We start from the raw sequence: 21,785 nt of genomic DNA, 5'->3' as shown, positions 1-21,785 counted from the left end.
CTCTGACTCCTTCCCTCAAGGAAACTAGTGAACCAAATTTACTAAGATATGTCCAACCATAGGATGAAAATGCATGCAAAGAAAACACCCTAGAGCCTCCCTACACTGTTAAACACATAAAATCCCATGTACCACATGGCAAAATATAATGAGAGTTGGGGCTGCTAAACGAAGAAGCTGTTAAATGCTAACACCACTTGGCAAAACTACTGTGCGTTTAATGGTTTTCCACTGGGTAATAAGGGACATATGTGTGAATGTGCAATGGGTATGAAAGCTGCACAATCGATTTTGCAAACCTGACCCTCAACTTGTGTCCTAATGCAGATTTCAAAGTTTTACCTGGTCCTCCTTTTATAAGCATCTTTCAAGATAAACCAAAGACCACAGTCCAGGAGCTCCATTAAGGACCCACAAGCTTCCTGTTGCCATAGCATCATAGCTTGTGGAATTAGCAAGGCCTCCAGCCTCCCCAGATTAATTCAGGTGGCTTACTGAGAGCTGTGCCTGCCAGTTGGCAGTTAGCAGTTTTGAGGCCTCCCTGAGAAGTCAGTAGTCCTGATTTTGTAGAATCTGGGAAATCGGTTCTGAGAATTAATATTCTAAAGGATGAAATTGAGCTTAAGTAGAAATGAGACACTAGGAAGTGTCTCCTTTTTCATGAAAAGAATGGTCTCTTTTTAACTTTTGAGAAAACCATATTGCAAATAGATGACCAGGTATTTCAGGCATGGTGTTTCTAAAATAATAGGAATGCTGAATAAGATGGCTTCAAAAGTAGCTCAGCAAAAAGGATAATACTCTGAAGAAGCATGAGCATTCACTCGAGGAAGACTCATTGATGCACTTGGTACATGTATTTAATGTGCAATTACAATGTAGGTATGACCTCCAGCCAGAATTTTACCTCCCCACGATGGCACATACTTCATTGGGTTGTGAGAAGTGAGTGAACAGTGCTTTTCTCCTCTCCTCGATTTCCTTCTCTGTTTCTGTCAGTTTTCTTTTAGAGGGCATGGGACTTTTCAGCGTGACTGAAGCAGTAAATGCCTCTCTGGGACTTTCCATCCATATAGAGGTCAAATTAGTGAAAGTTTTGGTTAGGAATTCTTAAGAACCAGAGGAGACTGGGGGCTCTGGAGTTTAGATGTGGGTAGTAATCCTCCCCTTCATTAGAAATCAGCTTTAAAATAGAACTGAATCATCTAGCAGACCCATTCAGTCTTCAGTGGAAATTGCTGTAATCAGTTAGTAAGGATGATAGTGAACAGCTCCCTGTATGTTGGGGAAGAAAAAGATCAGGGCTGACAGGTCAAGCTGATCTTTGAAGGCTCTGTGGGAGGGGGAACTTTCAAAACCGAGTGAAAGGGTGACAAGTTGGTTGTAGAAATCTAAGTTGATGTGTTTCCTCTGGGGTAAATCGTCTCAGGTTGTACCATGGCCAGGTGGACCCTCATCAGGTCTCTTGTGCAGCTTCCATCTGACTCTTATTCCTTTCTTCCTTGAAGAAATGTCAAAAGTACATAAATGAAGGCAGAAAGACTCACTTGTGCATGCTTTCTCCTTATTCTCTTCATTTCCATCCAAGGACCAGTTTCGTCCCTAAGGCGCAGCAATGGCCAGTGAGTATTCTCTCTGACACAGGGAAGAGGGTTCCTTAGTCAGAGTCAGAATGGATGGAGGACATTTTCTGAGTCACTTGAGTCCACAACACCATAAGACTGATGTATAACATGGGTAAAAGTGGACACAGGAAATCCTCTCGCTCCTCAGTGGCCACCCCCGACTCTACCTCACACTTGGTTTGTGGAGCTCTTAACTCCACTTCTTCCAAGCTGCTGCTTATTTATTACCTGCCATCTTGGAAGTGCAATTCAGAGGAAAGAAATTAGTGGGGTGTCTCCTCTTGTGATCCTCCAGGGATGCATCTTCTGCCACATTTGAATTGAATCAGTCATTTGCTTATGAGACACCTGGCTGTTGTTTTCCCATACCCCGCTCTTTCCCATCTTTCACAGCTTAGTATGTTATATGTTAGCTGTTGGAGTGAGGATCATTTGAGGTTGGTGTCTTTTTGAGAGAAGTGTGAATCTTTATTTGTACACACCCACATCTAAATTTCCTGGTAGTTTTGGGTAAGGAGAAGGACGGGAAAGAGCTTATTTTAATTCCCATTTCTCCTTCCCTCAATTAAATAAACCAGTGAACAAAAACACTAGAAGGGCCAGGAGTCAGTGGCACATAACTTTAATCCCAGCACTATGGAGGTAGAGGCAGGTGGATCTCTGTGAGTTTGAGGCCAGCTGGTCTACAGAGTGAGTTCCAGGACAGACTCCAAAGATACACAGAGAAACCCTGTCTTGGGGGGGGGGAGACAAAACTCTGTATCAGAGAGGCTGAGATGCAGTATTCAGATGACAATGGTAAGGAAAAGCCCAGTCCCAGAGGCTGCTGGGATAAAGCAAATGAGTTGATCTGGAGACAAACAGGGGCCCAGAGGTTTTGGTGAGATGGCACTGGTAGGGTGTCTTCTCCACCCAGGTTTCTCAGATGTTCAGGGATCCTGGAATGCTCTTCCAGACACCCCAGGCTGGGAACTTCTGCAGCTGTAACTAGAGGAAGGGTCAGAGGGTTTCTCCTTCACGCAAGAGCAGAGAAGGCAGGACAGTGAACCCTGCACAGCTAGAGAGAGGAGAAGAGTTTCTGGACTCACTGAAAAGCTGTCATCATATTCCCACAAAACATGTGTCCTGCGTGGGAGCAGGATGTAATGTGTCCATGGTGCATGTGAGCAGGTTGCAGTGTGTTTATGCTGCATGTGAGCAGGTTGTAGTGTATTCATTCTGCATGTGAGTGGGTTGCAGTGTGTCTATTCTGCATGTGAGCAGGTTGCAGTATGTTCATGCTACATGTGAAAGGGTTGCAGTGTGTTCATGTTGCATGTGAGAGGGTTGCAGTTTGTTCATGCTGCATGTGAATGGGTTGAAGTGTTTTTTATGCTTCATGTGCACTATGATTAAGTAGATTCTCTATGTAGACCTTTATGCCTACTTAATATGTTTCCATTAAAAATGCATGTTCTGAGCTCCCATCTAACAACTCAACAAACTCTACTTTGATTTTCCCATTTCATGTCTTAAACTTGGGTATCCCCACCACCACCATCAATTTGAGTCCTGAGAGTCCAATTTTACTCTTCTAGCTATGGAAATCAAGGTTTTCTCAGAAGGTGTTTTAATGCTTGATTGGTTGGTTGATTAAGAGGATCTCAGTACATAGCTGGTCTTGACCTCTTGATCTTCATCCCACTAAGCTTCCAACAGTTATATCATCCCTGTTGTGTCTTTTTGATAACTCAGTTAAAAATCAGTATATGTTTAGATGTATTTCCCAGCTCTCTATTCTATTCCATCAGCCTATGTGTTTTTGTTCACACCAACACCTGCAGTTTTGACTACTATAGCTTTGTAACAAGAGTTTATTCATTTCTTGAAGGTTCTGGGGATCAACCCCAGAGCCCAGTGTGTGACAGGCACTCTATCAATGAGATAAATTCCTTAGCTCCTGTGAGTTAATTTTAATTCAGGAAGTATGATGCCTCTGATTATTGCCTCTTTGGGATTTTTGTAGTTTCTTACGAATTTTAGAATTTATTTCTCTATTTCTATAAAGAATGTAATTAGAATTTGTTTATTTGTTTTGTGGTGCCAGCGATTGCACTGAAGTCTCACGCATGTCAATGATGTGGTCTGCCACTGAACTATATAGCACCAACCATTGCAGTTTTGATAGGAATTGTGTTTATTGATGGAATTTATTTGATGGAATGTATTTATTGCTTTGGGTATTGTAGACATTTAGAAACTATACTATAATTCATGTAATAAAGGCAAGATTTTCAAGTGGGAAAGTAAATTTATAAAGTTTAAAAGGTTTGCTTTAGTTTTACTACTGTAGTTTGTTTCTTAGCCGTTATTGCTTATGTTGCATGCAATTAAACTGTTACCATTTTGTATACATTCAAAAGAAAAGAAATGATTTAATATTATTTTATGGTCCCATTATGGGGACAGCATCCTTAGAACGGTGTTGGAAATAAATGTGTGGCCTTGCTGATTTCTGTGGTGTGGTGAAAGTCAGTGAGCATGGGCCAGAAGGTGCCCATGTATGAGATGAGTTGGCTCATCAGCCTGATGGCTCTTGGGTCTGTTTTGATGCTTACACTCAGCAGAAGCAGGGTAAAATGATGAGGGTGCTTTGCTTCTGTACTGGGGTCTTCGGAACAGCTGTGCTCTTGTCAGATGAGGCTCATGTGCAACTATTTAGGTGTTCAGTTATCAATGAAGACTGCATGAGTGATGTTTGTGGAAATCATGACTCACTGTTATACCCATGGAAGTGGTTCCTTGAAACCACAGTAGGTGAATAGTGAACACACAATTGCTCACACATCAGTGTGGCCCTCTAGTTGCCATACTTCCTTCTCTTGGCATTACCTGAAGGCATACGGAACTACTTAGGCGTATCAACAAACATTCCCACTGGGTTTGTCTTGATAGCAACTTCATAATGAAGAATTGTCTTCTCTCCCCGACCCCTCTGTTTTATGGTATAAAACTAGCTTTTGCTTATTTGTTGTTGTTTACTGGAGTTGGTAGATATTAATGAAAATTGATCACAGTACTCATGAATTTCTTAAAATCAGAATATCTTCTGTGCTGCGCTGATGTTAAGGTCATTGTTACTGTATTTTGAGTTGGCATACTGTTTATGTCATGGTTCTTTGGAAACTTGAGTGACTTTGAAGCAAGTATGGCTTCCTGTTTGCAGGCCTTTCTCTGAAATCTCAGCAGCCTGTTTGGGAAGAGATGTGAGTTATGCCATGGTTTTTCCAGAGAAGAATATGGGTGCCTATGAGTACTTCCAGTCATGTTGTTATGGAAACTGTTTTATTGTGTTTTCATAGGGTCAGAGCAAGAAGGAATCAAGCTAAGACCTATGATGAAACATATGAAGTAGCATCCACTGGCAGCCATATGCCTTCCAAACTGTGTACAATTTGTTAGCTTGATCCATGTAGTCCCTACCCTGACCTAGCACAAGTTTTACCAGTGTGTTTTGTCTTTAAGTGTATTCTTCCAGTCTTCTACAAGTCTCTGCTTTCCTAAGTTCTGGAAGAAGTTTGCCTAGCTTAAAGTGAAGTATAGTAGGTCTGCCACAGTTTGAAGCTGAAGTGAGGGAGCAGGGAGTCTCGTGGTTATTTTCTGTTTGATATTGTAATATGGCACATTTTACTGTTAATATATACCTAGTATGAATAGAGACTCCAAGATTTCACATTTATTCTTTTGCACACAAGAATGGCCTTTTCAGATATGTGTACCCATAAATGCTTGTGTGTACATGCACATTTACACAAAACAGGCAAGGATAAATCTCCATAGACATGTAATTGAGCATATTCCCATGTATTTGTGGCAAAAAAGGTGACATATTTTTGTGTAATCCCCTCTTGATTTGAGCCTTGCACAGCAGAGGTTAAAGAATTACTCTGAAACAAAATTTTCATTACTCTCAATTACAGGCTCGATCTTTGTAAACACATCCACAGAAATGTGAGTGATATGCTTAAGCAGCCCAGAGAAAGCTAAAAATTAGTTCCCATGAAAATTCAGCTTAAGAGTTAGTTAGTGCACAGTTTTGGAATCTAGAAAAAAGCAGCAGATCGTTTGCACTTACCTAATGGAAGGTAAAACATAATTGACCTTGAACTGTAAGCAAATGCCCAGTGCATTTCTTTTTCGGGTTTGGATGACTTCCTTGTCAGAGATGCATTGAAGCCCTTGACAGGTCTCCCCCGTATTTAGCCTCTTATCTATTTCAGCTTTCTTGATTAGGTTATCTTGAATCATTAGGGGGGTTATTTATTTTAATAGACACTTATTGGATTCATGAAAAGAGAATTCAGTGACGAAGAAACAAGAGCAGAATATTATCTGGCTCATTTCACACTTCAGAAGAGTCTCAACCAGCTGAAGAGAAATCCTTTCACAGTTACCAAAGTTTGTTTGGGGACTTTCTGTGCTTCCATTTAGAAAGCGAACTGTCTGTGGTTAATAATATGAATTTTCTTTTAAGGCACTCAGAAAACATTTCCTTTTGGTTACATATGCTGACATTTTCTGTATTGAAGATGTGGGTGAGGAAATGGCCTGTTACATTTCTGCAGCAAGAAGCTTGAGTCATTCTGAGGAACTGTTCATTTGCCGATTCTCCCATTCATTAGAGTTCCTAGAGGGGCAGAAGGGTGGTGTGACTTCCTCTTTAGGAGCTGGAGTTTGCTCGCCAGCTCTCTAGACACTTTGGAAAGAAGGGTGTCACCATGACAAGGCCCCACCTTCTGGGATCACCCAGCCTCTTTCACCAGAAGATACCAGAGCAAGCCATGAGCCTGTGTTTGGTACTGGTTTGTATTTATTCTGAAATAACACACAGAATCTGGAAAATTTGGAACTGTTGAGGTGGCTCAGGAAGTAGAGGCACTGAGAACGTTTGTTTGATCCACTAGTCCCACATAGTAGAAAGAGAAAAGTCAAGTTCCATGAGTTATCAGTCTCTGACCTACACACACACACACACACACACACACACACACACACTGTAACTTAAAAATAAAAACCTGGGAAATATGTCATAATCTCAGAATATTTTGGGTTTTTTGAGTCAAAAGCGGAACTGGCCTAACACTTGCCACTCATCTCCCTCTGCCTTGCCACTGATGGAATATTGTTATTGCTGTTGTTGTACAGAAAAGGATGTGAGGAATGGTAGAAGTGAGAATCCTAACTAGGTGTCTTGATAGAGGGGAAATTTGCAACTTCATATGCTACACAGGATTTCAGTACCATGGACAGGACACACTGCTGTTATTCTGCTAGGCCCCCCAGCCTGTTAAATGGCTGGTTTGGTACTGGCGATGGATGCCATTCTTTTTAGAATGGGAACTCCCAGATGATACATGATGTGCTTCTTTGTCTTCAAGCCATACATGTTTTTTTTTTTTTTTTTTTTTTTTTTTTTTTTATATCCAACAACATGGCCTCAATGTGAATAAAAATGATATCTAGGTTAAATGGAATTCTTGACTTTGTCATACCCCACTCCATCCCCAACACACCTTTAGCTAAATAGAAAAGTTACAGGAAAATAAACAAGAGTTTATTTCTGTCTTATCAGTTAAAATTCTTTCAGTGGCTCCCTGAGCCTGTAGAACTAAGATGAGATGTTCTCATATTAGTGATAGGCAGATAGCCCTTGACAGGACTGGTTTTGGAAATTGGTGCCCTTCAACAAGAACTGACTTTGAGGTGACAAGATAGTACACATGTGCTACATTCTATGTAACCCAATAGTGTCAATTCAATCTAATTAGCACCTGCACAACATCTAGTGCAAGGAAGAATATTCTGCTCTGAAGAGACTAGATCAAGAAGTCTGACCTTGTTCTTTGTCAGAAAGAGGCCAGCCATTCTAATGAAGGCACATCAGACACACCCGCCCCTAACAGTCGCAGTCATCACATAGTGAATGAATGTGTATGGAGTGTTTGAGGCTCAGGTGGGAGTGAAATGAAAGTTCTTACAGGAGATTAGATAAGACCATGCCATAAGGGCCTTGAAGAACAGTATCCCCAGGGATCAGAGATCTGAGCAGGAGGTATTGGAGCTAAAAGGGTAGCATGGTAAAGCATGGAGGTGGGAATTGGACTGTACCAAACATCTCTCCAGGGGGTGGGGGGCTGAGTAATTTGCTGTGGTTGGAGAATTAGGTCACCAGGAGAACTGTTGAGAGATGAGCAAACAGAAGCAATCCAATCTCGAACTGTGAGATACTGGTTGCTTCCTTCATGCAACTTATCAGTAAAACTCTTTCTAAAGATAGGCTATGAACTGTTCATCTTCCAAAAATAACTGGAGTAGTACAGAGTCCTTTCTTCAAGTAATAGAGAGTCCTAATACATTTACAACATGATTTGCTTTGTAAATTTAGATTGGCATGCAACTCTCAGGGACATGTGGATTGTAAACAGATTATGATGGGTATGAGCATTGCCTCACCTGTGGAGTTAGGAAGGGTGGTTAGACTTGGTTTCCTACAGAGGAAAATTTGTTTAAGAGGCTGAAGAGATGGCTGAAATATAATGTTAATAAATACTATTTGCTTATGCTCTGAGTGTTCCGGAACTCATTAACCAGTGGCTGAAAGAAAGCAGTCTTTGAACTGATGCTCCTTCTCTGTAAGGGTGAATCCTTTGCAGTCATACACATGGACTCCATGTGTATTTTCATAGTAAGTTCTAGTAGTCTCTGCAATTTTTAAAGCCTTTTTTAAAAACTAATTTTAGACACAACAATGTTAAAAAAATAAAAAAGCACAGGGATAATTGTATTGTGTTGTAACCACTCCTACCCAGTGTTATTCCCTTAATGTTGACATTGTACACCACCATAGAGAAATCATTGATAATAGTGCAATTGGCAAGGCCAGGAGATTAACAGTTTCTACATTAAAATCTTGATTCTGTTTCCTTGGTTCTTCTGCCCATTTCTTTTCTTGAGTGCCCAAATCTAGTTGGTGGCTTTTATTATATTAGCGTTTGGCCTGTAACCCTTCCTAGCTCCTTCCTTTCTTTTTTGGATGTGCCACTTCTGAAGAGGGCTGATTGGTCATTGCATCAAGCTTCTCTTGGTTTGGATTGTGGCTGCTCTTTCATGATTTGGCTTTTGGGGTAATGACTTTGGGGCAAAACTACCTTCTAGATGACAGTCTTCCTTTTGTACATAATAAAACAGTGTACATCTGTGAAGCTAACATTGACCAATTGGCACTTCCTCACACAATTATTAGCCAATTGATAGAGGTCATTTCTCCCTGCATTTTTAAACCCTGACAGCTAATTACTCTCCTATCTTCATGACAGGGGTAAGGCAATAATAGATCATAGAGACCAGAACCAGGGGACATCGTCATTTTTGTAAGGCTCCCCTTGAATACCCAGAAGCTTCAACAGAGCAGCCACTTAGTCAAAGATCAGCCAGTTATTTCATGACAGGGAAAGAACTTAGATGTTAGGTCTCAGGACTGTAAACATGGATGGTCCCCAACCATTCTGAGCTCTGCTCAACCCTTGGAACCCCACAGAATTCCTTGTTATTAAACTATCAAAGCTAACTGGACTGCTTGAGCCAATCTCCACTCAGAACTTTATATCAGAGGGAAACCACAGAGAAGGACATGGGCAGGAGCCACTGGGGTTGGACATCATATGAACCCTGTTAGTGTTTCCAAAATGAAAGTTCTTCAGGAATGTTCCACAGAAGAACACACAGGGAGCAACAATAAAAAAAAAAAAAAAAAAAAAAAAAAAAAAAACCTACTTGAGATTTTTAACAGAAAAAGGAGATTTGTTTATTAATAATTCATGAGTTCCCATTGAACATGCACGACAGAAACAGTGCTATTCAATAGAGAATACAGTCATCTGTCACTGTTTTATTTGACATTTACACTTTTTTTTTTTTTGCCCGATACTGCAAAACTTTCTTGGATGGCATGCAAAAATTACATAAATGAAAAAAAAACCCTAACGTAGGAACCCTTTATTTCTTCTGTGATGGGTATACTCATAGTTACACAGGTACATGTTTATTCTCCAATATGACATTTCTCTACACAATTATTAGCCACCAGAAAAGCAAATCTAAGGCCCTATTGAGAAGACAGAGATTGGTGTCCAAATGGCCTGGTGAAGGGATGGTGTGAATAAAAGGTGATGAGTAGGAAAGAAGGGGAGGAGAAGGGGTGATGTGCAAACGTACAGAATGAGTCAAAGCGAGGGGCTAGCAACTCATGGCTGACGAGAAGAAAACTGGCCCCAAAATGGATTGCTGTTTCAGATAAGAGATAAATATTTATAAATGGCATCGCAGGAGTCCTCCTGCTAGTGGGAATGCCAGCATTTTGTAGAGCAAATTCGAGTTAGGAGGACCTCACTTTGTGCTGGTGAGAGGCTCTCAACAAGCTTTCTGCTCTGCGGGTTAGTTATTATTTATAAAAATCACAGAACCAGCTGATACATTCATAAGCTAATTATTGAAGCAGCTGGGTACACATGGTGCAATATGGCCAAGGCTGTGAAGTATCACAGATTTCTTGGGGCCTGCTGTGGTGGGGGTGTGCTGTTGAAGGCTCCATCCCTTAATCTGATCATCCAAGCAAACACTTTGTGGGGAAACTAGATTAATAACCCTCTAAACACCATGAATGTGCCTCCTATTCAGAACTGGGTTCCCTTAAACATGCCATTAGCTCAGCCCATCAGGGATTTGAGGAAGTTCTCTGCTGTCCTAAGAACAGGGCCTTGTTGGCTACTTCCCTGTGCCAGAAATTAATTTGGTTTGCTTGTGTCTGCACACATGATCACATTTGTGTCGAATCCACTCCCTAATAGCTTCAAGGTCAAGACCTCACATGTCAGTGGGCAAATTGAGCACTACACTTCTTAAAGACGATGGCAGACAGCACCGGGTCCACGATGAGCCTATAGTGTTGTTCTAAATGATTGTAATGAGTGCAGATTATAACAGCGCATATAAATCAAATGTGGCAATGAATGTCGTGTGAGACATTCCAAGTGTCATAAGTGGAGATACCACTCAGCTGTCACCTGTCTGCTTCCAAGCTGCAGCTTCCCACAATGCAATTCATCCCCCAAGCAGAACAGCAGGTGCTGTCTTCCTTAAGGCCTGGCTATCTCAGAACTTCATCTTTTAACAGATGTAGGTTTTTGTTTTTATTTTCTATTCAGTGATTGGTCTCCATGCTATTGCCTCCCCTGGGAGATGTCAAACATACCTGTTTGAAACATTTGAAAGAGTTCACTAGAGACTTATTCAGATCTGTGAAAAGACACAGAAATGGGAGCTTAATTTTTCCACAGATGGTTTATTTTCCATCTCAAGAATTCTTTCCTTTGTATAAAGAAACCCCTGAGAAAACACTTTGGGACCAGGAGATTTTTATTAAAATATAATTTATTTTCTGGTAGTGATAAAAATTTATCTTCATTTTTCATGTGCATGGCACTTGAAAATTAACCATTACCTGTCTCTTGTGTTGGGGGAGGGACTGGAAAAATGCTTGGGAAAACATTTCCAAGCAAATGATAAGATACCTTGTTTTCATTCTTCCTAGCCCTCTAACTCTCCCAAGCTCCCAGCTTATTGCAAGAAAAGATCAGGTCTGCGCAAATGTGGCCTCTCACTTGTAAAAACAAGGCAGTGTTGTGTTACAGATTAGTTTATAAATCCCCAGTGGCTTCACAGTTCAGTGCCTACAGCTGCTGCACACGGGCCTGGGTTTTTGTCTCTTCTCGGTGCTGCAGCCGGCAGTTGAAGGGGAAAATGGAATGATCAGGTTATTAACATGGAGGCCGTGAGGAGGAGGCTTGCACAATGAGAACAGCTGGTGTTGCTGTCTTGGCTGATGCAGCGGAGATAATCAAATCTTGCCTTTTTTTGGGTAAAGGCAGAAGACACAGTGGAGAGTTAGACAAACAACAGCTTATGATATTATATGGGCTTTTTATGATGCGTGTCAGGAGCTTTCGTTGGCTTGCAAGTGATGCTAGAGAATATGTTGAGGTTTGGGATTTGTTTCTCACAAAGTCAGTTGTGTTTATGCACCTTTTAAGAAAAAAATTCTACCCTTTTGCAAGAGATGTAATGTGGGACAGTTCTTGTTTTTAAAATTAGCGACATAGCTTGGAAATGATGGGTTAGAAAGCTACTGGGTAAAATATTTTGACATGAGTCAGTGAGCGATGTTGACAGCCTCTGTATTATTTTCATATAAGCCATCATTTGCATTGCATTTTCTTTCTCGTGCAGTTGCAAGAGAGAGAACATCCGATGACAGAGTTAGGACAAGACCTTTGCAGGTGCAGTCTGATGAACTGCTTACCTTCCTGCAGGTGTGGCTATGGAGGGACCGCGACGGTTAAGGGGGCCTTGAGCCCAAGGCAGCACTCATAGATGAAGCAAATATGCCTTTGTTTTTTATTCTAGCCGAGGCTGTTTTTTCTGTTTGCAGAGTTACTAATGATGAAAAGGATATTTCCTCTCTAGAAACTCAGTGCTATTGACACCAAGATATTATTTTTCCTTTTCTTGTTTTTTGTTTTTTCTTAATTTGCCATCTCATAATATATGTATATTTGTCTTTTCTCCCTTTAGAATAAAACACTAACCAGTTGGGTAATTTCTAAAAAATTATGGCTGAAAATAAAAATTCCTTCTTTAGAGATGTGGGTAACTATAATGTCATTTGTACATCTAGAAGCTTCTGTTGTAGTGATTATTAAGAAACTCACTGATAAGGCTGGAGAGATAGCTCAATGGTTAAGAGCACAGGCCACTCTTCAAGGGGATCCAGGTTCAATTCCCAGCACCCACATGGCAGCTCATACCTGACTGTAACTCTAACCCCAGGGTATCTGATATTCTCACCTAGACCTACATACAGACAAAACACTAATACACATAAAATAAAAAAAAATCAAATAATCAAAAAAGAAAAGAAATGCATTGAGAGCTGAGTGATGATAGCACATGACTTTAATCCCAGCACTTGGGAAGGAAAGACAGGAAACTCTCTTGAGTTCAAGGCTAGCTTGGTCTACAGAGTGAGTTCTCTGACGGCCAGGGCTATGCAGAAAAATACTTGTATCTGTATCTGAAAAAAAAAAAAAAAAAAAAAAAGATAGAAACTCATTGGGAGTTCTATAGGAACCTTCTATAGGAAGGTGTTAAAATTTTTAAGAAGAATAAAGATTATTGGGCCTGGGGATATAGCCTTGTTAGTAACTGCTTTCTAGCATGCAGGACATCCTGAGTTTCTCACTCTGGCTCTCCATATCATAAATAGACATTGTGGCAAAAGCCTGTGATACCAGTACTTGGGAGTTGTAGGCAAATGATCAGGAGTTGAAGGTCATCCTTGGCTCCACAGTGAATTTGAGGCCAGATTGGGCTTATCTCAAAAAGGTAAAAAATAAAAACAGAAAGTGTAAAGACCATAACCATCCACATGGTCACTGTTTGGATGTAAGACTTGGACCATGTCAGTCACTACTACTGTTGGTGGGAATCATTCTGACATAAAAATTGGGTTTAGGGGAAGACAATTGCCTTGAATTCCATGCCCACACAGCTGTTCTGCACCCAGCAGCCCTAATTCACATGACTTCCTCCTCTCTAGGGCTGGCTCTGTGAACTGCTTCGCTGGAAGGAGAACCCCAGCCCAGAAAACCGCACCCTTTGGGAGAATCTCTGCACCATTCGCCGCTTCCTGAATCTTCCCCAGCATGAGAGGGATGTGATCTATGAGGAAGAATCACGACATCACCACAGTGAGCGCATGCAGCATGTGGTCCAGCTCCCACCTGAGCCTGTGCAGGTCAGTGTCTTCCCAGCCCCAGCAGGGCTTTCTGCTGGCAGCAGCTGCCCAGGGTCAGGGAGTGCATTGCCTCCTACGAACAATGCCCTATCTGGTGCCCTATCCTTGAAGACAAAGAAACCGGTCAATGCAGCAGGCATTGTGTGTGTACTTACATCAGAGGAAAATGACCAGAAATTCCACTACAGATGACAGAGGCTTTCCCGACAGTACATGTTTACAGGTTGTGAGCCCAGATCACTCAGATACTAAATAACATCTCCATCAGTTTTTAATTGTGTTCCTTTTTAAACTTTTATTATTTATTTGTGCATGCATGCATGTGTGGGCACACACACACACACACACACACACACACACACACATACACGACAGCTCAAAGGACAACTTTGAAAGAAATCAGTTCTTGTCATCTGCTATGTGGGTCCTTGGGATCCTTCAGGTCATTAGGTTTGGTATCAAATGACTTTACCTTCCAAGTCCCTGGCCCACCTGTTTGCTTTCTAAAGAAAAATTGAAGTAAATTTTGATCCAAACCTCTTCAGGTAGTATTTGATGAGTGGAAATCAAAAACATAGCCTCCTCACCCAAGGAATACCTTTAAATTCATCTGAAGCTCTGGGAGAAATCATAGGGAGCCTCATAATTTTAAGGCAAACTTTTGCTGTCTCCAGTTTCCACTTTTACACGTTTGCCTTGTTTGGGTAGCATCCTTCATTGGCTTAGTTTTCCAATCACATTGAAACTAATATTTCTTTTCAAAGTAGCAGACTTTACTGTCTGCTTTTAAATCTAAAATCAGGTACTTTCAAGGGCTGCTAACCTGTGTATCAGTAGAGTTTTGCACATACATTGGTTTGGCTCTATGGCCCCCCAAACAGGAATCTTGATGGCTGCATAGGGGGCCTTCCGAGACCTCCTTCTGACTTAGCTTCTGTGTAGACAGGGAAAGCTGAGGCAAGAGTGCATGTGTGTGCACAGGCATGTGGAGAATAGAATAGAAGATGACAATGAGGTAAGAGTGATGAGGTGCAGTTTATGTCACAGATGTACTAGAAGAGATGGCAAAGGGTGTCTCCTTTCCCTTCGCTCAACCCTTACATGCCTGGGGAGTAGCCAGAAGTGAAGGGGCCCATCCAACTATATTTTTTCAAATACTGCCTTCTCAGCCTAAGCTCTCATGCTTTGATTTGTCAGTTTCTCTGGTCAATGTCATTCTGTGACCTGTGAGTTCATTCAGGTATTGTTCTTGGTGGACCCAGAGCTGTGGGCAAGAGGGTCCATTGGTTGTTCAACAGCAGAGCCAGCCACATACTGTGGGAGGCTGAGCCACAAGGCACATCCTCCTTTCTCCCCATCCTGATCTTGTCCTGGCCAGAGCTTCATCCAAACACCAAAAGAACCTCCCTGCAGATAATTAGACCAATATAGTGAGTCACACAGAGCGGTGGCTTTCAGACTTTTAATTTCTCCAAATTAAAGAGGGCCCAATATAGTTTACCAACCCTTTATTTTAGAAAATAAATCGGTTTGAATACTTCCAGAGAAGCTCCTGGTCATTTTGTAGTATCATTTCATAATGTTCAGTACTGTGGAATACCAAATGTATCCATGAAATAGTGTCAGACAAAAGATCACACCAACTGTAGAAAATGAACCCCATGAACTATCCATTACCACCCCCCCCCGTTCTCTTCTTGCTATAAACTGGTCCAGACTTCTGTTTTGAGCCAATAGAATAGCAAAAAATACATCAGAAACCAGTCACTTTGCATGAGCTTTAATTCACGGCCTACCTTAGTGCTATACAATAGAAAAAACATTTTTCTTAAAGTTTTATTCTTGATAGTAGTGGCAGGTGAAGACACTTCAACAGTGAGGAAAGTGGAAATCACAGGTTTTTGTTTTTTCTTTGTTGTTGTCTGTTTGTTTGTTTGTTTTGGCCAAAGGCAGGGTTTCCCTATATAGCTCAAGTCAACCTCAAATTTGAGATCCCCCTGCTTCAGCCTCGCAGGTGCTGGGATTATAGGCATGTGCTATCATGCCTAAAACCATAAATCTTAAATAACACCGTGAAGACCCATTATCTATTGTAGTGGAGGAACTCTTCATTATGATAATAGCTCCCATACCATACTTGTCTATTCCTGTGTACAAATTATCATGTGTGGCTCAGGGTTTAGGTAGACAAAAGAATATCCAGTTTACTGTCCGCAGAGTTGACCAGTTTAAGTGAGCTAACTCTCAGACATCAATTGGTTCAGTTGTTCTCTTCTGTTTGGTGTGTCCAAACTAGAGTGTGCTGACAGTAGTTAATGGGTAAGCAAAGTCAGCCTTTGCAGTTTTTAGCCATTGTCCCAATTGACGTTGACTTGAGGTACTACTAAGACAATTCACTTACTGTATGAAAGTTTTTTCATATAATACATATCTTAGCTAAGGGATTTATATATGGGTCTATCCTTGAATTTGACCTGCATACTGGTGACCTTGATCCTAACACTGCTGTAAAACCTTGTGCCTCCTTGACAAATATTTTCTGAATATATTTCTGTCAAAGAGATACAAAGCTATAGATTAATTATTTATTGCAATAATAATATAAAAAGTGAGGGAAAAATCCCTGGAAGTATCTGGGTATACTCTTAAGACTGGAGAATGTGGTTAACATCACCTCTGTGCTTAGTAAAGGGTGTTTAAAAATATACCAAGCCCCTAAGACAATGTCTGTAGCTGAGTAGGTGCTAGGCCACTGGATTTAAGAAAGGGTTGAGATTTAACTTGTGTCCTTCTACCAGCCACAACCTTTAAAAAGATAGGTACGTTTACATGTTTTAGGAATTTGAAAAATTGATCTATAAGTTTATCATTGGTTAGCAGTGTTGCATTTTGTCTAATTGGGTAGGAAATGCGTCATCACTAAATCATTAAGGATGAATGAAATTAGTGATGGATAGGGCGTCTCATATATACAGCATAATATAATTCAGAGAGATCTCCTCTTTGTGGTCATGGAAGAGTACCATTTAATTTCATTAAATAATTGTATATACTATTCTCCAGTTTTTCTTCAGTGATGAAGATCAGAGACAGGGATCTCTGGGTGTAATGCTTACTCCTGTAGGACTGGTCTGTTGACCTGGGTTCTGGATATTTGTTATGTCTCTTTGCCATAGTTAGGTCACCTATACTGGTGGTCTCATCTTCACATGTGAAGCTTCTGCACCAAAGCAATGGTGGCTTTAATTAGGGCTTTATTTTATATATTTTTTTTCATGCTACTTACTTTTATTTGTCCTTTGAAAATGTCACACAGGATGCTTTGATGATCTTGACTTCAGCCTCTGCTTGTTGGCTAATAAGTGTGTCTTTGATGGAATTTTCCATCAGAGAGATGAATCAAGGTTACGACTGAGGCTACACTGAGCTTAGGGCCATGTAGGAATGTCATTAGTCCCAGCCTTGGTCAGGACTTAGGAGCTAGCTGCTATATGGTTTTAAAATACATGTTTTAAAAATTCTGTGCCGTACATTGACTGAGTAAGAACATGAGACCTGGTGTTGATGGCCGTACATCATCACTGTGCCTTTGCTCATCCGGACTGAGGCTCAGGGAGTTAGTTTACTGACACTGGTAGCCACCAATGACTTGCGACCAGGGCAAAGTTGTCCCCCGTGGGCTATCTGATAGTGTCTGTAAACATTTTTGATTATTACAATTGGAGAATGCTAATAGAGTCCAAGTGAACTCCACCAAACACCCAACAATATGTTAGATCATCCCCAAAATAGGACTTGGATGACATGTTAATGGTGCCAGAGTTGCAATTCCTGGTCTAGGCTCCCCATCAGTGCCACACACCTGTGAAGCAGAACATTTATCTCCAGGCTGATTCTGAATTTTTCCCTATTTAAAATCTAGTGTTAGTAATAACAGTGATACTTCTGCCTCCTCCTCCCTCCCTCTACCTCCCTCTTCTCTTTCCCCCTGCTCTTCTTTCTCCTTTCCCTCTTCCCTGTCTCATCTCCATCCCTTTTTCCTGCTCCTTATCCTCCCCTCCCCCTTCCTCATCTCCTCCCCACATTCTCTCCTCCTCCTTACTCCATCCTTCTTTCTTCTCTGGCAGCAAAGTCTTTTTGAAAGCCAGGCTTTCCAAATGTGAGATTTTATAATTTTATCATCTTTACTCATTGTGAAAAAACAAGAGAGTGGTAGGTTTTTATATACTTGGGAAGATGAGAAATCCAGTTTAAAGCAGTTGAGTAACTGCTCCAAGTGAGAACTTGAATTCACATCCATCCATCTACCTTCTGAGTCTAGTTTGCCTTTCATTTGTGTGCTGCAGAGTAGCAGCATTTCCTGCATGCTTGCTGTTAGCTGTCTTATATGGATATATAAATTTTTTTCCAGCTGAAAAGATTTAGATTTGTAAGTTCTTTTTACAGGCCATACAGTGCAGTGAAACTTGTAACTCACTCACTGGTGTGATGTCAGAGATCTGAGATCTTGTCTTCAGCTGCGTTTGAGACACCTGGGAATGTGACTTCTGTTGCAAGAGTTTAAGGTTGCGTCAGCCCTGAGCAGGCTATCATGCCTTCCCATTCTAGTTGGATAGACTATCTTGATTTATGAATTTGCTTCCAAAAGAACAGCTTCTAGGAAAATAAATAGATAAGCCAATTAATTAATTAAGAATGTTTGCAAATTCTCTAACCAGGTTACTATGATTTTTCCCCCCATCTTGGATTAATTCCAAGCTCCTATGCAAAAACCTGCTGTTAAATGTTTTCCCAGTTTTCAGTCCTCACTTGGTATAAAGGAGAGCTCCAGTGAATTCTTGCCCTGTTTAATACATTGGGGCAGGTGGGTACAAAGAAGTTAGTTAGTCCTCACAAGGAGGATTCTTGATTTCTGTGTTACCAGTTAGGATTTCAGTATGTCTCACTTTTAAAAATGTTACACAGGAATATAGAGAAATTTGACATTCTTTTGCGACCAGTTCTTTTGATTCTGGGAAAATGGTGTTTTCATTCTGTATTCACAGCCCTAACTATGCTGACAAGTTCTCTTCCAGCGAAGAGTCAGAGCAGTTCCTAGTGGCTTAGATACTTACTATATTCTTGGTTTTTAGTATACACTTGAAAAAAGAGGCCTGCTTGCTTTGGTTAAATTTAATGTTCTATTAAAGTCTTTTATCTCCTATGTGATATAAATCTGCACTTGTGTGTTTGGAAACATAAATAGAAGAAACAGAAGGTGAAGAACTTCATGAAAATGAAAGGTGTAGGATTCTCAGCGTGGTTCCCTGTGTAGAGGAAGGAGGGGCCACAAAGGCAGTTCATGGATCTACCTCACTTCCCATCCCTAACACAACCCCTCCCCAGGCCAGCTTCCTTCTCTAACAAAGCTTTCTTTCCAGACTGTCACCTGGTTTGTTCTCTGTGGTCTGTACTTCGCCACTTTGTAGCTTCTGTGTAGTATTCATAGCTCCTCTGAATTCTAATTCTTCCTTCTCAGAACCCAAGCTTGCCTTTTGTCCCCCAGTCTTTGTTGAGATGTATCCCCAAATCCCTCTCAAGACAACTTATTTTGTTCACCACTACTTTATGTTACTCTCAAAGAGAAAGTGAACTTTCCACTTTGACCCCCTGGAAAAGTCTTTTCTGCATGAGTTTCCAACCAATACCACTGAAGCTTGACTCGAGACACTATTAGAATGCATTTGAAAGAGCCTGCTTGGGCAAAGGATCAGAACAGCATAAGAACAATGTGAAGCAGAAAAGCATGAGCTGTGAGCTTCTCATGAGTAACCTGTAAATAGGCCACCCCTTATCCAGAAAATTAGGGTCCCATTTAGGAGAGCATGACCCCTGGAACACTTTTTGGTCAGGATAGATGTTTGCAAGTAAGATGAATAAGTTTAATAAAAGCCATATTGAGAGAGATTTATATTACCTGCTTTTAGATATAAAGGTCTACAAATTAGTGCTGAGAAACCAGTGATCTTGGGAGCCTCTAAGTTCTGTGTATTCATGCTGTTACTCCTCTTATATTGTTGTTTTTCTGTATACTTCTTTGTGTTGAGTCAATGTGCTATAAATGCTGATAGACTTTAATCTTAATTTCTCCCTGGATCTGCTATTTGTTTTCTTTAGAGTGGGTTCAACATCTCCTTGGGCTCATCGTTTTAATAATTGGAGCATGTGCTGCACATGAAAATATCTGTATACATAAAATAAAATACATCTGAAAAAGAAGACTAAATGGTACTTAAAAGCATAAAGCTTAATTGCCCTTTCTTTTAAGAATTACTGTGGTGTCTGTTAGGGTCAGTTCAGATTTATTCACTTTCTGCCCTTCCTTCCTTCTTTTCCGTAACATGAAATTTGTCTTTTTCAACCTGACAGCATAGAGGGCAGTGGCTTACAAATTTTGAGGTGACACAAACTGGTCAAATGTGAATAACACAGCAGTGAGAAAGAGAAGCATGCCGTAGAGACAAGATCGTTGAGCTTTCTTTCCTTGTCTCCTTCCTATAAAAGTAGCGATGAGCAACCCAACCTGAAATGAAGGTGCCTGTAGATCCTGACTGCTCGTTGTCCTAATTCCAGCCCCCCCTCATAGTATTTCAGCTGAGAAAAGGAAGCTGCATTCCTTTCTACTTCCTGGGATGCCTACCAAAATGTAACTTTTGGAAAAGAAGATGAAAATTGGCTAATAAGCTTGTTCTTTGGTGGAGTTTATTGAGAAATTCCAAAGAGCAATTGTTTCTATTTTTTGCATTTTGATTTCTTCACTCAACAAATACTAAACTCCTTCAGTGTAGCAGGTGTCTTCTAGGCTACATGTATATAAAAGTGATTAAGACAGGATTTCACACATTTGAAGGATTTTCTCTCTGCATTTCTATCAGAGTTTAAGTTTCCTCTATGCCACTTTACCCCAACCTAAAATTCATACTAGTGATGGCACCACAGGACCACAGAGTTTTGTTGGTTTTTTTGTTTTTGTTTATTTGTTTGTTTGTTTTTTTTTCTGTTTTCAGAATGAATCTAGTAACAACTCTAAAGTATACTAAGCCTCTCAGGAATGACATTACCTTCACTCTCTCTCTCTCTCTCTCTCTCTCTCTCTCACACACACACACACACACACACACTCTCTCTCTATCACACACACACACACACACTCTCACACACACACACAGGCTGTGGAGGTGTGAAGCAAGCAGACGTTCTGAGTCAGTTATGGAGTCCAAAGTGATTTACATAGCTCCACAACAAATCACATCTGCTGATTAGTAATCAAGTGGTGTTTTTAAAAATAGTTTTGATGGAAAACACATGGATAAATAAGTATGTCCGCTCCACCCTTCATTTATCCCTGACCACACAGACACTTTTTTATGTGTGTCTATGTCCTGGCTACATTCATTCTTACCACCCAGAGTGACTTCTCCAACCTTATTGTGTGGCACTGTGGAAGGGCTGATCCGTTGTCAGGGCACCAGCCACACTTCCTGGCTCACTGGGCATGCCTTAACTAAATCTGTGGCCCTTAGGTTCATGGTGTGAACTAGCCCCTCTTTGTATTGCATTGTTACCTAGAAAAGCAAATTGGGAGGGAGCCCTGTGTCACATGCTCTCCTTTGCATTTTTAACTAGTGTGCTTTTCACTCATCGGAGACTGCTGTGAGAGGGCTCTCCCTCATCACAGAGGAAACACAGGGCAGTCTGCAGAGAAGGGCTTTCCCACATGGAAGGTTCCCACTCTGTTGATTGCACAGAGTGATGATTTTACATATTTTGGTTTAGGCCTCATCACTCAAATAAGGTCACAAGTCCTGGAGATAATTGCAACTGGGTGACAGAGAAATAGGCTGGGAGGTCAAGCCTGATTGCCTTTCTAAGATAGAAGATGTATCCTGGGAACCCAAATGGAGCCAACAAACCTGGTCTGTCAATTTAAATATTGAAATATTTCCAAATACATCCAAATGAAAGGGTTATCATGCTCACCCTGCCCCCGCTTTTAAAGAGCTATAAATTGTCAAGGGGCTTTACCTGACTAGAACATGAAGCCATGTCCCTACCTCATCACAGTGAATGCATAGGTAAAGAGAAAAAAAATCTCCTGAAACTCAGGTCTGAAGTCTAAGGCCACCCTTGTGAATTCTGACATTACAATGGCTGCTGAAACCTTTCCAGAGAGTGATGATCACCCTAATCTTGAGATTCAGTGAAGCTTAAACAAGATGGTGTTTGCTTGG

General features: G+C 40.9%; 1 protein-coding gene across 2 annotated transcripts in view; it reads left to right on the top strand.

Moving 5' to 3' along the window:
* The window catches only part of Satb2 (SATB homeobox 2), a 164,582-nt gene that overhangs the window by 119,473 nt on the left and 23,324 nt on the right, over positions 1-21,785 (top strand). For both annotated transcript variants that reach the window (XM_051190227.1, XM_051190228.1), the window contains exon 10: positions 13,318-13,515. In XM_051190227.1, the coding sequence (XP_051046184.1) occupies positions 13,318-13,515 (198 nt within the window). The remainder of the gene's footprint in view (positions 1-13,317; positions 13,516-21,785) is intronic.

Source organism: Phodopus roborovskii, unplaced genomic scaffold, assembly GCF_943737965.1.
Source record: "Phodopus roborovskii unplaced genomic scaffold, PHOROB, whole genome shotgun sequence".
Taxonomy (NCBI): domain Eukaryota; kingdom Metazoa; phylum Chordata; class Mammalia; order Rodentia; family Cricetidae; genus Phodopus; species Phodopus roborovskii.
This window is presented reverse-complemented; position numbering and strand designations above follow the sequence as displayed.